Source organism: Thunnus maccoyii, chromosome 9 (genome assembly GCF_910596095.1).
Source record: "Thunnus maccoyii chromosome 9, fThuMac1.1, whole genome shotgun sequence".
In the NCBI taxonomy this organism is placed as follows: Eukaryota; Metazoa; Chordata; class Actinopteri; order Scombriformes; family Scombridae; genus Thunnus; species Thunnus maccoyii.
In genome coordinates this window covers 11403650-11421889 of record NC_056541.1, presented here as the reverse complement: position 1 = coordinate 11421889, position 18240 = coordinate 11403650, and the positions used below count along the sequence as shown (strand labels likewise).

The window sequence follows — 18240 nt, the reverse complement described above, 5'->3', positions numbered from 1 at the left end:
AAATCTAAGACAATATGTGAAAAAAAAAAATCATATGTAAAGTAAATGTGGGTATGTAAAAATGGCATTTCATAAGTGATGAATTTAGATACAGGACGGGCACATGTGTTTCTGAGGAATTTGATAGATGTGAAACACGTGAAACCACTTCCTGGTGGTGAATTTGTTGTGAAAGTTTGCACTGCCAACATGAATTTCATGTTTGACTTTTTCTGCATCAGTGTTGCAAAACATGACATGTCTTCATATTTCCCGTATTGTGGGGAAGAGCCCTGTGTGTGGCTGCCTTCTGAGACTTTAGGGACTGTGGATGCCCATCATTGGATCTAGATGATAAGCCCACTGTAGACCTACCTTTACACAAGCTAATGTAATGTAATAATAAGCTAAATGAACAACATCCAGCCAGATAATATACATAAATATGATGTTTACATTATATTCTGATTGGACATCTGATAACAGTTTTTTCTCTTTCTGAAAACTCAAGAATCTTAATTCAGTCAATACACAAGTATTTGCTGCCATCTAGTGGCTTAATAGGTCTCATCTGTAATAATCACTGTTTTTCACTTTTGCTTATCACTTATCATTTATTTATCGCTGTATTTTCCTAAACTATGTTATCCTAGTCACCCCCCCCCCCCCCCCCCCTTTTTTTTTTTGTTATTGTTTGTTTTGTACCTTAAATTGAGGGAAGGCCTGTACCACAAGTCTGTGACTTCTTGACCTTTCCTGTCACATCATTTATTTTTAATATCTTTATTTTTAATATCTGGATTTATGCAGTTTTATGTGCCTGCAAGTAAAATATAAAAATACTTAGCTTATGCTTAGCTTATATATTGGGTATCTTTGCTGTGCACCTCTTTTTCCCGAGTCTACTCTACTTCATTTAATTAAATAACGAATAAAACATAATCAGCTACAAACAAACATGTTGTCTTCATCATAAACTACAATATATACAGTATGTAGGCTAAAGTACAGCCTAACATCATAATTTTCCATCTTAACTCTTATTATTATTATAATTTATGTTGTGTGTTCTATGTTATTAATACTACTACATATTTCTGAATATACATACTACTTTACTATGAATGAAAATGCGGTACAAACTTCTTGTTTTATTATATATATGTATTATAATATGTATATTTATTTGATATTATGTGTTCACACTGCCCCCCTCCCTCGCTTTCCCTCTCGTGTACGCACACGCGCGACGTACGTACGCTCTGGTCTACGACACACACACACACACACACACACACATACACATACACACACAAACATGGCTGCCTCTGTTTCACCGCTACGCTCCTCCTTCAGGATTTGTAGCCCGCTAGCGCTTCACCATCACTGCTGCCGGGCCAAACTGCGGATGCACAGAAAATGCGAAAGTCAAAGGAGATATCTGCACCAGTCGGCGACCAGGTAAATGGCACCACATTTTTCTTTTTTTAAATATACGGCATTACTTCGCGCAGCGGACGGATGAGCGACGCCTCGGCGGCGCCGGTGAAGTCGTGTGTGTACCGTCACGTGTCGGCCGGAGGATGGTGATTGACAGCAGCGGTTACTCGGTGCAGAGGGCAGGTGTGGGTTTAGTAGACGTTTCTTTCTCTTGACTCAGTGGGTCAATTATAGGTCTGATCAAATTGACAACGCTGTCAACATATGTGTCGTTATTACATAAATCGCTGCAGATTCACCGGTTCTTGCTTTAACGTTCCCACTGCGTTCATTCGGATTATATTGGCTGCTGTTACTAGGGGACGGTTAGCTGTTAATCTGTTAACAGGAATTATCTTTATACCAGTAATTTAGCCGCCACCATTAAAAAAAAATAAAGTGTAAATCTCTAAAACAAGGAGAGAGTAACGTTAAACCGTTACTCTGGTTACCAAGGTTACTGCAGGTCATTTAGCATTAAATTATAATTACAAAGCTAATGGTTTGCGGTTCTTTTCGTCCAACATTGGCCAGACTGTGTCCAACCAGGAGAACCAAATGACATTGGTGCAATTTTGATGTAATTGTTAGAGCATGACCGATATATTTGTCACCTGATATTATCAGTCAGCCGATATTGACCTATCACAGATATATCAGTACTGGTGTATATGTTATGATATGCGCCGATTTTTAATGTCTTTTTAAAAGTTAATAGGCAGCATTTTATGTATATTTGATCCTTTCTCTTAATTCAAGTTTAATATATATGTACATATATTTTGTTTTCTGCTTTTTTTAATTATAGTTATTTATTTGTAATTATTAAATTCCCAGTTTACTGTTTCAGTGCACTGATGTCATTTTATACAATAAAGTTTATTGTTAAACTGTTAAATATCGTGCCTCTATCTATTACATATCTTTGTCACAAGTGGTTGATAACCAAATTTGGGGGATCATTGTAAAAAATGTGCATATATGTATATATTCTGTATTTATGAGATTATCGACCGATATATCGATATCAGAATTTTTTGTACCCCTTAATATCGGCATCGACATTGTCCAGCATCGGTTGGGCCCTAATTTTACATGATGAAAAATAGTAAGCGTTACTTACTCGGAGCTTTAGTGCATTTTTGTGACAAAAATATTTCGGAATGTCATATTCAAGTATTTGAGTTGATGTACAAGTAGGCAGTGGTGGAAGAAGTCCTCCGTGTCTATCCTATCTGTATCTACTCTGTCCAGTATTAGTCTTACAAACAAGTAGGACCTGCCTTTACAGTTCATCATTTAGTGTACTTTAGTGGTGCATATTTCCAAACATATTTGCAATTAATCAAATTACCACAAACTGATTGCCACATAGTGAATCTGAGGGTCAGGGGTCTCTGGGGCAGTCTCCTGCTTTGCTGTGTTGGTAACCCGGCCTTGATGCTTTATGAAGCCACAAGATATTATGTGACATGCAGCACCATCCTGAAAACTCAGATCTCTCTGATGTAACCTCCTCAGCTCTTAATGCACTCTGGAGCTGAAATGATCAGTCGATTTACAGAATTTTAATCTGCAACAACTCTGATCATCATTTAAGCATTGTTGTAATTGTTTAAGCAAAAACACCAATTATCTACTTTGAGAACACACATACAGCGAGGTACGGGTAAGTGTGTCTATGCAAGTCCATCACAAACAAAAACACCAAACATTCACTGGTGCCATCACCTGAAATATGAATGTTTGCTCATTTTCTTCATCTTCTGTGACAGTAAACTGAATATCTTTGGGTTCAGGACCACTGGCAGTGGTGGAAGAAGTATTCAGATCCTTTACTTCAGTAAAAGTACCAATACAGCAATGTAAAAATAATCCATTACAAATGAAAGTCCTGCATGAAAAATCCTATTTAAGTCAACATACATAAATATTGGCAAAATGTACTTAAAGTTCATCCCTCTGACTGATATATTATTATATATGACATCATTAGATTATTAATACTGAAGCATCAGTGTGTAAGCAGTATGTTATTGTTGTAGCTACTGGAGGTGAAGCTAGTTTTATCTACTTTATATACAGATTTTTGCTGAATTTTTTAAAATTTTTAATGTGTTAGTTATAAAAATCGAATAGTCTCTAATCACTTCAGTTCTTTGTGAAATAATATGTCAGATTTCTTTTTGTCTCATGTCTGTGATGTGTGCTGTATATGTGCATTCACTCATGTCTGTACGATTTACCTCTCCAGGCATGCCGCTGTGGTGATTTCGGGGACAGTGATGGCTCGTCAGCTCCACAGAGAAATCCAACGTGATGTGGAAGAGCTGGTAGCTCAGGGTAACATGAGACCCCACCTAGGAGTGGTCTTAGTGGGAGATGACCCAGCCAGTCGTACCTACGTTAGGAACAAGACCCGGGCTGCCAGTATACTGGGTCAGATATGAGCATTGCACATTGCACATTGCACACATAGATACACATGGATAAACACACCTTTAGTGAGCAAAACTAATGTAATGTTATGTAATGTCACACGACTTCAAAACTAGCATGCACATGGCTACATTTTGGTGTGTGTGATGTGTATGTGCTCTCCAGGTATTTCCAGTGACACTGTGGTGCGGCCTAGCTCGGTCTCCCAGGAGGAGTTGTTGGATCTGATTGACAAGATGAACCGTGATTGGAGGGTCAGTGGACTGTTGGTGCAGCTGCCACTTCCTGGTAAACACAGACGCGAGAGGAGTTTTCCTCACTGACATCAAAGTTAAACCATCAGTTTGCAGTGATGGCATATATGTAGTTCTGTCATAGCATGCAAAAAAACATGGAAGGAGCTACAGTATGTGGAAATGGGACTAAGGAGACTCATAATTAAATATGTATATTTCTATTGAAGTAAAAGTTTGGCTTCTCACATGATTTGTGATTTGATTTGTGAACGCCAATAAGGTTTGATAGCAGGTGTGAAGTTTCTTGCCTTGGAACGACCTGACTTCACCCTGATTGATTATATACAAAGGTCTCATTTAAATTTGCCCGAGGGACACAAGCCTTGCATGTCAAGACTTTCTCCGCACATCATTTGTTTTAGTATTTGCATAGTACCAATGGAGGCTACTGTAAGAATCAAATTAAGCAATATTACACTCGAGGGTGTGCTTCACCGTCATTGTTGGCACGACAGTGATGCGGTCAGGAACAAGGCGCTTGCAAGTGTAATATTGCGATTATACAGCATTTACTAACAAAATAAAAGATATAAACAAAATTTATTCATATTGTGAGGCAGTACGCTCTAAAAATTAAAATCGTTTTGCATGTGTTAGCTCCGTTTCTATGGAAATACATGGAGTATGACAAGCACTCACGTCAGTAGAATCCTCTGTAATTCAACCTAGTTAACTACTCCAACAAGTAGGATGACCCTTTGTAACGACCTAGCAACAGAGATGATTTCTATACCCTGTTGAGTCAGCCAGCCAACTTCAGCTAATGCTTTCTGGAGATCGCAGCATTTCCCCAACTGAATAAATACCACACATATAAACACAAAACTACTTTGCTTGCTCAATCTTGTTGTAACTAAGATATCCGCTGAAAAAAAAAATTCTGTCCATGGACAGATTTAGCTACTATGTCCGCAAAGGATGCCGGAGTGGAAGCTGGGATATACTCGCAACTGAAGGGAAAATGGTTAAGTTTTGCTGTGTGTGTGCGTGTGTAACTCATCCCACAGTCTCAGAGTTCAATCCACTCGGCAAAGGGTCTGTTTTGTTTTCCCCACAACCCCTAATCAGTTCAATCCAGTTTCAAAAACATAAAAGAAAGACAACTCAAAACTCCGCTCCAGGTTTTCACCGCAGATCCCCCCACAAAACAAACCAAACCAACGACACTAGCAAAGCAACACAGTACATAAAATAACGCCAGCAGAAATGTTAGATATGTCGGACCACTGTGTTTAACTATATATCTTCAAATGTTACAGTTACGGCTGAAAATGACAACAGAAAAAAACAAGTTTGCCAAGTTCACATATCTCCGCAATTCAAATGAACCACCAGTCGTCTAGCTAGAAATGACTGTTGTTATTAGTGCAACGTCATGGTCTATAGTTCTAATGAATGGCGGAGTAATATTTTTAGTGATGAGGCTTTTTTCACTTGAGCAGGGCTAGGTGTACTGTCATGCTGATTTGAGCACGTTCTAAATGTCTAGTTGACCAATCAGATTGCTTGGTCGGAACTACATGTGTGATATTAATTCAAACTTTATTAGGCTAATCGATGGCAACATTCAAAACATCCGCACTTTATGTTTAGAGACATGTAGTGCAGCTACAGAGTATAGAGGTCAACAGTTAGCCATTATGTTCTGCACTTTATTCTGTGCAATATCACTCAACATCTGTCCTATCATCTCCACTCTTCAGACCACATAAATGAAAGAGCAGTGTGTAACGCCATCGCTCCAGAGAAGGATGTGGATGGCTTCCATATTGTGAATATTGGTAAGCTGTGTTTGGACCAGAGATCCATGGTGCCTGCCACACCTGCAGCTGTCTGGGAGATCATCAAAAGAGCAGGTAAACCACCTGAACCTCTTCAGCTCCTGTACAACTCAGTTTTTAATGCTGTTGTTCACCCTGAGGCAAGCAAGTTATAGGTGGGCATTAAAGATCTGGTGAATTTAATTGAATGAAGTTGAATATCAGTGTTTTTCATGGTCTAATTTAATGCAGCCTGTTACATAACTGTATATATTATTACTTAATGGAATTGTTAATTACATTCTTTATCAGTTTTATGATTACTTAATAGAAATACACTTTAATTATTTTCAACCAAGGTGAGTTCAGTTACAATTTTAAAATTGTTAGATGTATTGTACCTTGAACTTAACTCAACCTTGTTAGAATAATTATATCCTCTAACTTATACTGTATTTATACTCAAGCCATCAAACCTCAACGCTTGTTTGATCCTCAGGTACAAAAATTTTAAGGTCAACTGTGTAGACAGTGTCGTCTCGGTGTTGCTGTCTTATCATGTATGGCCCACTAGATGGCGTCTAAGAGTCATTTTCCAATCTTATATCTGTCCACTGTGCTAATGTACTGGATTAGTCAGTCATCCTCTTGACCAAGTAAGGGTGTAAATATTCTAGCAATTAAGATCTTTGAAAATGAGTAGGAAAATGTAGTGTAGTGTTATTTTAACAACAACCAGTTCTCAGTGCAGTATCCAAAATCCTGTACTCATATAATCATTTAAAAATGTTTTATTCAATATCTGTCACTGGAAAGAAACCTTTTTCAATAAAGTGACAATTACTCAAGGCAGATCATATTGAAAAACAGTCTCACCTCAAGGTCCATTTAGTAGCTGTTCTGAAGCTTTTGTCCATAGTATTTTAAAAACCTTTTTTTTAAGAACAATAACATAATAGGAGTCAGTATCAGTTGTTTAGACGGACCTTTCCTTGCTGTGTGGTGACTGAATGTAGAGTTTAGACTCTAATACTACTGACTGTACTTGGAGATGCTGTGCATGAAATAAAAGGTGCTACATTGAATAATAAATCATAATATGAGAAAATTGGCAGAATAGGGGAGTAACTCACCGGTAGTTTTACTGATTAAACCAGGAAGAGGGCGCTGTTGTTCATGTACAAACAGAGCTTAAGTTTCAGTCAACATCGACTGCTGATCTGGGCTCTGTTTCCCAAAAGCATCATGACTCAAGACTCTTTTAGAAATGATTATAGATTAATAAGTACCTCCTACCCACTCATAGGGATAGAAATGAAACCATGTGAGAAGTTTAGAGGGAAAAATCACTATTTGGTGGAGCTGTTAACAACTCATAGACATCTGAAATGTGACTCCAACTACACACTGCTTTTTGTAAGACGTCAAAAGCCAAAAAGGTTGGAAACCAGTAGTTTCATCTTTAAAAATGTGTTGTATTTTAAAAGCTTGTTACATTATCCGTTGTGTCAAATCTTCATCTGAAAAGTAACTAAAGCTGTCAAACAAATGTAGTGAAGTAGAAAGTACAATATTTCCTACCCAGTCGTAGGAGGTTAAGGGCATCTTAAGAATCTCAGGAGCCTGCAAGAGGAACTGAAATTGACATATTTCACCTGAGATTTTACTGTTTTTGTTCATTTTTAAGTCTTTACTTTTATAATAACCTCAGAGGTTCCTGTTAAGTAATGTTTTAGCTTTCCAAAATGAGTGATGATGTGCAGTATAAGTAAAGTATAAACTAAACTCACATACACACAGAAATTATTTAAACATTTGATTTGTGCAATTGATCTGCCAGGTTCCGTCCTCCTTTCCTAATATATGAATCTCTGCTAACTAAAATGCTACTTTCCTTATATTATGTACCCTTTCAGCTCATTTAGTACTTGGTACTATAAGTGTTGTACCTCATTCCTCCCTGTCAGGGAACAGAAGTTATAGACATAACTTTATGTTTTCAGTTTCCATATCTTCTCTTTTCTTATAATTTATGGTGTGTATGTTGTATGCCACATGCTTACAGAAGTCTAATAGAGAGATAATGACGAAATGACAACCATAACTGCCAGTGCTACATTTTTGGTTTAATTTGCACTTAAGAATACTGTCTGCCTCAGGCAACAGCCACATTGATCAATGTTTCCTTTCTTAAACTTGCCTCCACCTAGAAACATGAATCATACTCGGCAGCAAGCTGAAAACTGTTGTCTGTTGATTGTACCCCAAGCTTTGTTTTTTCACTGAATGACTTCAACTATTAAATATTTCTTTGCGTCATTAACAAAAGTTAGGCTTTGTTATTCATCCATTTAAAATATATATGGCTTGCAGCAATGTCTTCAGCACCACAGAGTGGTTACACTAAGAATCTCCTCACCATCTGCGCATGTACTCACTCTTAATTGCTGCTTTGGGAAACAAGTGTAAACATATAAGAGCGTTCATAGAGACGCTCATAGAGAACACTGTTAACATCTAACAATTATTGTTATCAGGCAGAAGGGCCCTGGTTAATTCAGAAAAAGCTGTTACACAGTCTGACAGCAACAGCTCGGATGATCTGATACCTGAAGCTCTTGACAATGATGGAGAATTGTTTGGATGCATGGGTTATGTTACTTACCCTCTGTAGAGGAGGGTGAGATCCTGATGGCTGTTTTCACTATCCGCTATCAGAGAATTTTTGCAATTCCCAGACCAAACAGTGATGAAGCTACTCGGGATACTTTCTTCAGTCCCTTTGTAGAATGTATTGAGGATGGGAGGCTGAAGGTTTTCTTTCTAATATACCTCTCCACTGTCCATGTGTATGTCCATCCTCAAGAGCACCTTAAAGTTACCTGGATTTACTGAATGCAAAACTGGTTGAAACTGGGGATTGGGGAAAGTCTGAGATGTAGTTCTGTAACTAAACAAAGAATGAATTCACAAAAACATAACTAAAGAAATTAGACTGTTTTTTTTACAGCTGTGGCCATGGCAGAACCTTTGCCAGTTGGCAATATGACTGGCCAACATCCATGTAATGAATACAAGTTTTCTTTTATCTCAGCTTAGCAGTACAGTCAATCAAGCATCCTTTACCAAAGCAATTTTTCCTTGAAAATGTGTTTGTGCAGGTATTGAGACTGTGGGAAAGAATGTGCTGGTTGCTGGTCGCTCCAAAAATGTTGGAATGCCCATTGCGATGCTGCTGCACACTGATCGCAACCATGAACGTCCTGGGGGTAAGTGTGTGTGTATGTGTGCGTTTTTGTATGTGTGGGTATGACTTAAGTCACTTTTGGACACACACCAGATTTAAGACCAGTTGAGAGTTGGGAGGACTTGTACAGCTGGGGACAAAAGCTGTGTCCCCAATCGGTAAAATGCTGATTTTTGGGTCAGTTGTTAAGGTTAGGTTAAGTCTCCAGAAAATTAATGTAAGTCTATGTGAATACCCCCGTAGTGACTTAAGTAAACCTGCGTATGTGTGTGTGTGTGTGTGTGTGTGTAGGTTAGTCAGCATTGTAATATGAGTAGATTGCTGCAGTCTGTAGGGAAATGATATTGCACCATCTTGGCTTTCCCTGAATTGTATTTGATACTTAAACCTTTGTCAGGATGTGGCCAATAAATAAATGCTATAATGACTCCTCATCTTTTTATCAAACAATAAATGCTGATGCATGTCTTTCCAGAGAAGTACAAAGAGTGAAAACCAGGGAGTGTGTAGGAAAAGCACAGGGCGAAACTTTTGGCAATGTGCACTGCTCGCAGGCGGATCAACTGTCCTTATAAGGGTGTAGGAAGAAGGGAGGGGATTTGGAGAGGCATTGCATGGAATTTGCTTCTTAGATGAAGCAACGAGATATGTTTGACCGGTCAAAAGTGTTGCTTTATTACAGGTAAGATCAACACAAAGGTGTAAATAACTCAGCTAGCAGCTGTATGCAAACAAAAGGTACATTCAAGTTACAATTATATGAAACTGGCAAATAATTGCCCCTGTAATTCAGTCTCAATAAATACTACTAAAAGTACAGGTATTTCAGCTGTCAGGGAAGATTGCATGAAGTTAACTAACTGGAGGAAGTGCTTAGGGGAAGGTATTTAGGGTGTAGGATATGAAATGTGCCAGAGACAATATACTTGGACATTCAAGGGGGGTGGATGGGTCTTGTGATCAGTTAAAATTGGGCTGATAAAAACTGATCTTGAACCAGGTGAACCAGTTAAAAAATGAACTGCAGTTCAATAGCTGCAGTCCCCACTGTTCACGTGTTGCTTTAGTCTTTTGAGTATCAGCTTGAGTATCAGATGCTTCTGATACATGCCTCTCTGTCAAGATTATGAGTAGCTTGGTACAAGATAACAAACCAGAACACCCCTTTTAAGTTTCCAAGCACGTTTGGCAGAAAATAAAGACGACAAGTTGAAAACTGTAGGAGAACTAATGACCCTGCAATCCCAGTCTTCACACCTCAGTCACTGGCTGCGCTGTGACATTTGATGTGTCAAATTTGACGCCCATAGCATAAACCAGGCATACAGACAGAGGAAGACGTCAAGGGACAGTAACCTGGGTGAGCAAATGTAACAAAATTGGTGTTTCTCTGGAGAGAAAAGGGACTGTGGCGTATCCTGATGCGTTGACGCACGTCATTGTGGGATGATGCTGCCAGTATGTTGGTTTACATAATGAACGAGGTGTGGATGTTTTGACACGTCATATAGCCTACCACCAGTGACTGTTGCCTTTTAGTGTGGTGAATGGGATGCTGCAGCCACAGCAAAGCGACCGACACACCATTTATCAACAACCAACAGATCTGATAATCACTGTTGAGGGCATGTTGTGTTTTTTGAATTTCTGGAATATTGCTTTGATCAACTTTATGTTTGGTTTAATGGACTGTACATATTTTAATTCTCGACAGTAGAGTCCTTGGTTGGAGTTGAACTGGAGATGTTGAGGTCATACTGTATGTTTATGTCTCAGACCAGTGGGCCAACAGCATACGTTACTTTTTCAAGAATTAAAAAACGTATTTGTAATGTAATGTAATGTAAAAAAATGAAAAAACTTTTCATTGACTGTTTTAAAACCTTTGACTGGGAGTGTTTTAAGCTTGTATACACTGAGTATCCAGGGCTCTTTTGACCTTATCACATACCTTCATTCTTCAATATTTAGAAAAATTCCATTATGTATTTCACTGAACAAATATGATCCATTGGAAAATCCAGCAAGTGAAAACATGTGAAAATACTACCCAGGTGCATTTTGTTGGAGCATATGAAGCGATTTCCTACCCCCATATTGTACTATCAGGCCATCTCGATCTGTCTGCATACAGACCATCCTTTCATGACATCTACTTCAAACACTGTCTGAAAAGAGGGTATTATATCACCAGAGACTCTACAAACTGTTCACCACATGCCTCCCAAATGGTGCTACAGATGACTACGGGTCTGCACATCAAAGCTCAGAAAAAGGCTCTTTTCACAAGTCTTTTGAACTCTGCTAGCTTCTGGCCACTCCTTGTGTACAGTCCTCAAGTACAGTGTTCACTATAATGAAGAGCAGTTAAATTATTTTGCTTCTTAAAAATATACCACTGCGCTACTTTTATGTCGGCTGAGGTTACAGTGTATAAAACAGCAAACACTTGATACCTTTTTGCAGAATTTTGCAAATAACTTTAACAGTTATTTATTGTATATTTTAAAGGTATTTTTAACAGGTTGCACTATCTTGGATGAGACTAAGAATAATGACAATAAAGATGAACTGAATTTACTGAAAAAAGAGGTTGAACACATTTGGAAACTTTGGCTGTTACACTCTACTATCCTGTGAAATACAAGGTAGTGTATGGTGGTAACTGAATGGTCATGGACCCACAACAAAGCTGATTAAACAAAAAAATGGCAGCTGGTATAACTGTGGCAAATGTGCAACACATTTTTCACTCTGTCAATTTTCAAGATTGTGAAAAAAAAGAATTTTGTGTCAAGGTCACTTTTATTGTCCGTCTCAGTAGAAATTCGTTTTTGACAAAGGGAATTGCCGCAACAACAACATCACAATACAAAATGTCCAATTTTATGCAGTTTTAATGAGTGAATTTTGGGGTCAGTTTTCTTCCTCTTTCCTCTCAAACAAACACTCACACACATTCCATTAGGTATGTGATCTGGAGGTTTGGTGTGTTGTGACTTGCCTTTCCTTCCCTCTCATTCTTATCTTCCTTGAAGTCTTCATTTTTCTCTTGCTCCACACCTGTATTCCTGGTCACAGTCCAGTTATGACTATGCAGGATGTCCTTACACATTTTAGATAAAGATTAAGATTGCTATTGTAATGTTGATTTCCCTTATTGTGTAATCAATGACTAAATCAAACATTTCTTTACCCAACCACCACCTGCCACTTGTGGGGCGCTGGAGAATGCATGATGTTGAGTTGGAGTTCAATAGTAATAAAACTGTAAGAATGGAATATCTACATCAAGATATACTGAAAAACAGGCTGCCATAATTAGCATATTTTAAGAGTTAATTCATCCATATAACAGTCCTTTTCTTTCTCTTACCCTATTGCTATTGAGCCATGCGGATAGTTTTATGTGCTGAGGTTTTGAGATATCAGCCTCTGGCACCTGAGCCGTCGACTCAGTAAAATGAGAGTGAATGGAATTTTGTTTGAGCTGCACTGAGCAAAATATATACCCAGATCAAAAGCTGTTTGCTTCTTCTTTTCCTAATTTGTAAAAGGTAATTGGCAAATGCTGCATTGACTTATTACTATAAAGCGAACGTATGATGTGATTGATCAATCACTGTAATCACCTGAGCAGATTCAGACAGATCCTTGCACTTTTTTCTGTTAATCATTGTAGTTCCTAGGAAACGGTTTAAACAATCGCCTTATTCATTTAATGTGTGGCCTTTCCGTAAGATATAACGCCTCTGCTCCTTTTCCCTGAGACTTAAGGTTATATTTCATAAAGGTGAAGTAATTTGTTCCGACATTAGTCGGGGCGGTCTTTATTTTAGCCAAAGCGGTAATATGCTGTAGTTCACTACTGGAAACCCTGGACGAAATGTCCCAGTCGGGGAGACCTCACTGTCACAGTTTTCATTGGGGATAGTTCTTCAGTAGAAAGGAGTTCCAAAACAAGCTGTTTATAATGACGTCTGTGGATTATTCTCAATAAGATTCCTTCTGGAAATACATGTTTTTTAAACATTTTTTGAAGTATGACTTTTCACTGCTTTACATTTACATTATTGTATTTGACTGGTGGCAGAAACAGCAGAGACAGCTTTCTCAAAACCTCGGCACAGAACTATCTGACTAGATACCTCTTGAGTTAAGCGTTTGTGTGTTTTGTCTTTTTGGTGATTTGGGTGAACCCACCTAAAAAAGTCTGTCTTCTCAGGTGATGCCACAGTGACCATCGCCCACAGGTGTACACCGAGGGAACAGCTGAAGGAGCTAACAAGCCTGGCTGACATCATTATTGCAGCTGCAGGTAATTATACCCCGGCCACCATTTAGTTATATGACTGAGTCATATGAGCCTTTTCTTTTACAGTTTAAAGGGGATATATCATGCACATTTCCAGGTGTCTATTTTTATTCTGGGGCTTTACTGGAACACCTTTGCATGATTTACAGTTCAAAAAACAAACTTATCTGAAACCGGCCCTTTATGCAGCCCCTCAGTTCAGCCTCTGTCTGAAACAGGCCATTTTAGCTCCTGTTTCTTTAAGTCAAGTCAAGTCAAGTCAAATTTATTTATATAGCACATTTCATACAGAAAGCAACACAATGTGCTTCACAAAGGCAAGAGCAATACAATTATAAAGACATAAAATACAGGCCTACATATCATCATATAAAAGTAAGTAAACATACGCTTGCATACATGGATGCAAACCCCCCCCAAAAAACCCCAAAGATTACCGAACTGACGTCCATTTGTAGGAATGCACAAACGATCTAATGTCGGTTCATTGGGGAAGTAGAGGTAACTTTGCAAACGGAGCATTCATAGCAGGTTGAAGACCTGGCTTTTGACTTTCAGTGAGTATTTTTACATACGTTCATCTCAGGTTTTTGGACCTTTGACCATGTTTAACATAGACATCCAACATCAAAACTGTAGAAAAATAACAGAAAATCATAAAAAGCATGATATGTCCCCTTCAAGTTGGTTGTTTTTTATGTCAAAAAAGTTTGGCATACTGATATACAGTTGATAGTAAAAGCATACATTCACCTCATGTTTTGGAACTTTTACCATGTTTAACATAAACATCTGACAGTATAACAGTATAAAGGTAACAGAAAATCACAAAAAACATAATGATGACTTCCAAATATGTTGGTCGTTGGGCCCAATACTAAAATTATGCCCTGTATATTGCGTTGTATTGTAACATGGACAATTATTTTGTTAATTTAGAAACTATGCTTTAAAAATATGCATGACCATACTTTTTCATTTTCTTCAGTTTTGCATTACAAATGAACAATTGGAACTTTGAGGGAAGTGATTTATGAGGATGTTACTAAAGCAGCTCTCCACGCTTGCCTCAAGTGTACACTCCTTAAACCAGTGTCAGATGCCTTTTCATGATGTCGGAATTACCATGGCAGGAATTATGAGGTCTGGTAACGTAAGCAAGGGGGGAGATTGTGAAAGTACTTACCAGCCCTTACTTGAAAAGATTACATTGGACACGCAAACATCAAGTGTGTGTTGAGGAATCTAATCTAAACACAGAAGATTCAGTATATTTACCCTTTACTCTGCCCCAACTGTGGTCACGGATCACTGCTTTCTTGAAGAACAAAAGTTATCTGTGTTAACTGGAATGTAAGACAATCAATCAATGCAGGGCAGAAACGTCTGTCTAAAGACTTTTAAGTGACTATATATGCCTTAAGGGGTGCCATGTTTTATGTTTGTATAATTTCCTGACGACCAAGAGCAACTTTCTGGGATGGGCATCTCATTTTCCTTTTTTTTTCCTTCCTAAGTTTGACTTTTGGAAATAAAGAACTGCATTTACACGTAACTGCATATTTAATTACAGCTGTTTTCATGTCACTCTGGAATTATTATGCGTATTAAGTGTGTGTTGAGGATTTAATTGTTGTGGAACTTGTAATTGCAGTTAGTAGGCAATTAGATAGGTGTAGTTTGGGGTTTGCGTGTCACTGAGTTTCTCCTGTGTCTGTGTGCTATATATGAGCAATAGTGTGCTCTAAAGCTGGTGCTTAATTGTTATTTGGTCCAGACTTGATCCCGTTGTTGACGAGCTATAATTGCTGTCTGAGGAGTTCAAATTGAAGGTTTTCTCACAGCCAATTTCAAAGTGGAGTGGCCCTCAAAATAAATATACAATGCTTTATTATTTCCTTCCTTTTAGCTGAGGTATCATCTTATTCTGCTATGCTGCCTTTTAAGTCTAAGGTAAAGTGGTAATTGTCACGCTGTTCCACTAAAAGCAGTGATTAAATGGAACCTGCAGAACTTTTATCTTTTTCCTGATAAAGATTACTGAGATTGTAACGGTGTTTGACGTGGAAATGTCATGGTGGCTGCAAATGCATTTTAACCACAACTATTAGCCAAACAGCACTAAGGTAGTTTTTCAGGTTTTAGACTTTAATGTCAGTCCTTTAAGTCGAGTCAAAATGTTCAGGTTGACCGGCAGTTTCCTGTGTCAAAATCTGGTTTTAAGATCAAAATGATTTCAGCTGATATTTTGCTTACAGGGTGAATATTAAATTAATTTGTGTTCAATCGAATCACCACAAAACCTTGGGCCTGAAGAATGTCCACGGTGCACAGAGAGGTCGAGGAACGAGGGGTAAATAGGGGCCCAGGTGTTAATTTTTGCCCAGGGGCCCCCAAGCTAGATGAAAGAGTGTGTGTAACCTGCAGGATTGCAATACTGTAGCTGATGTTGGAACAATTAATGAGGCATCATATTATCTTCTAATCGTCAGCCCCTCCTTGATTTCTGTGCATAGGTGTTCCCGGGCTGATCACAGCAGATATGGTGAAAGAGGGCGCAGCAGTCATCGATGTGGGCATTAACCGCATCCAGGACCCGAATACAGGGAAACTGCGGCTCATCGGTGACGTGGACTTTGAGGGTAAATAATCAGAAGCATGTCAGAGAAGGACATTTCTGCTAAATCAATTGGCTAAATGATTGGAAACCAATCAAAATGACAAATGACAACATGCGACTGTAACAGAAGCTTGAATCATACTAGGGAATAAAAGTCAAGATATCTTGGCCACTGCTGCTTCAATTTTGACCATTGTTTTTAAAATTTGTCTCTTGAAAGGCCCCGATCTGTTATGGAAGTGCAATACTTAATAGCTGGAGTACACCTTTAAGGGTTCAGTATGCTTTAAGATTATATAGGGTGTTGTACAAGGCGGAGCAAAAGCCTGCCATCACAGCCCTCTCCTGGCTGCATCTTACTTGCCTCCCTGATGTCTCTCCAAGAACTTTTGTCTTCTGTGTGTCTCTGTTATCTCGATGCTATAAATCGTATAATGGGCGTCCCTGCTCAAAGGCATTCATGTTGTTGCACCCAGTTGTACACAATGAAAGCCATGGAAGTAGTTGTTTGAGGAATGAAAAAAGAAAGCTCGAGAGAGAAGTTCAAAAGGCGTCCTTGTTGGATTGTTGGTTTTTGGAAAGTTACAAAATCTGACAGATACTTAATTTGAAGCACACTGATGCCCTTAGTCCTTTCACCACAGGAATGCTAATTTGATTGACACACACTTAAAAGGTTTCTTAACTCTCACGAATGTAAGGTTCCTGAAATCCAGGCTCAGTGTAATTGACGTAATGTGGTTCCTCAGACATAAAAGGACAAATAAACAGAGGTATTCCTGTAAATCTTGGCTTTAGTTCTTGGAATGGTAATAGTATATCTTAACCCCATTTCAATTGTTTGGATTGTCGTAGGAGTGAAGGAGAAGGCAGGTTTCATCACACCTGTTCCCGGAGGTGTGGGTCCGATGACAGTCGCCATGCTGATGAAGAACACTGTGACTGCTGCCAGAAACGCACTGATGCATTAACATATTCACAGACACACTATAAAGGCATTCATTTTAATGAATGATATACAGTACATACAGTATAGGCATATATATACATACAGCACATACATCAGTTTGTTACATATACATACAGACATATACACACACACTTTTATTTAAAACTCCATGAGCTGAAGACTCCATACCTGCTGGGAAACTTACATGTATGTTTATATTGTGAATTTGTTTGTTTGTTTATTTCTGTTATTTATTTCAAAGTTCACTTTTTAAAAATTTAGATTAATATTTTTTCTACTGAAGTCATTTTGGTTCACTTTTGAACATTCCAGATTAACTGGAAACAGATAATTAAATAAAAAACAATGCTGTGCCAATACTACAATCTCTAAGTTTATTTGTTGGTATTTTTATTAGATTTAATAGGTGTTTAAATGTGTATAATGTTAAAATTATACTGTCCTGTCCTGACGTTAGTATCAAAAAAGACATTGTCATTGACAGCACAACACGCTGCTGTACTTCATCTACCTTCACCTTGAATGCAACAAGAAAAATAAAAGTAACTTAAGAAACAGAAGAAAATGCGTTAGAGGCCCCGGCTAAATGTAAATGCCAACGCCACAGTGGGCTACTGAGCCCAACTCTTCCCCTTCTAACCTGATGAAATCAAACAATATAATGCTTACGTAACTGAAACAAAATTGAAAACACAATCAAAGGTAAAAGGAAACACCAGCAGAGGGGAAAATGTTTATACTCTTTGCAAATGGCCACAATCGAAGGCTGGATTACACATCGACTAAAGAGATCTAATCGTCTATAAAACTTTTGGACATTCCTTGCAGGCAATCATGGTGTTGATGTAAGGGGGGGGGGGGGGGTTTCAAACACTGTCAGGTGATCAAACAAGCATACCTAGGCCTTTATCATACGTATTTAACCCACCTCTATTTTCCCCCATGTACTTTATCTCCTCTGATACACATGAAGTCATTTTTGTTCACTGACTTATTCAGCATAACATGCATGAGGAGGTTCCCCCAGTTTGGTACAGGCACCCTGACCAACCACTAGAAAGTCACCACTGCAGTGACAATGACGTGATCTCTCACTGGCTTCCCGCCCACCCACACTGCCAAATGTGTTAGCAGG

General features: G+C 38.4%; 1 protein-coding gene across 1 annotated transcript; it reads left to right on the top strand.

The window, feature by feature from the left end:
* Positions 1-1258: 1258 nt before the first annotated feature.
* Positions 1259-17464, top strand: LOC121904721 (probable bifunctional methylenetetrahydrofolate dehydrogenase/cyclohydrolase 2). The gene is made up of 8 exons (XM_042422601.1): positions 1259-1440; positions 3713-3897; positions 4063-4185; positions 5897-6049; positions 9115-9222; positions 13426-13518; positions 16032-16157; positions 16991-17464. Exons 1-8 carry the CDS (start codon positions 1298-1300, stop codon positions 17104-17106), a joined length of 1047 nt encoding a protein of 348 aa, XP_042278535.1. The 5' UTR covers positions 1259-1297; the 3' UTR covers positions 17107-17464.
* Positions 17465-18240: the final 776 nt, after the last annotated feature.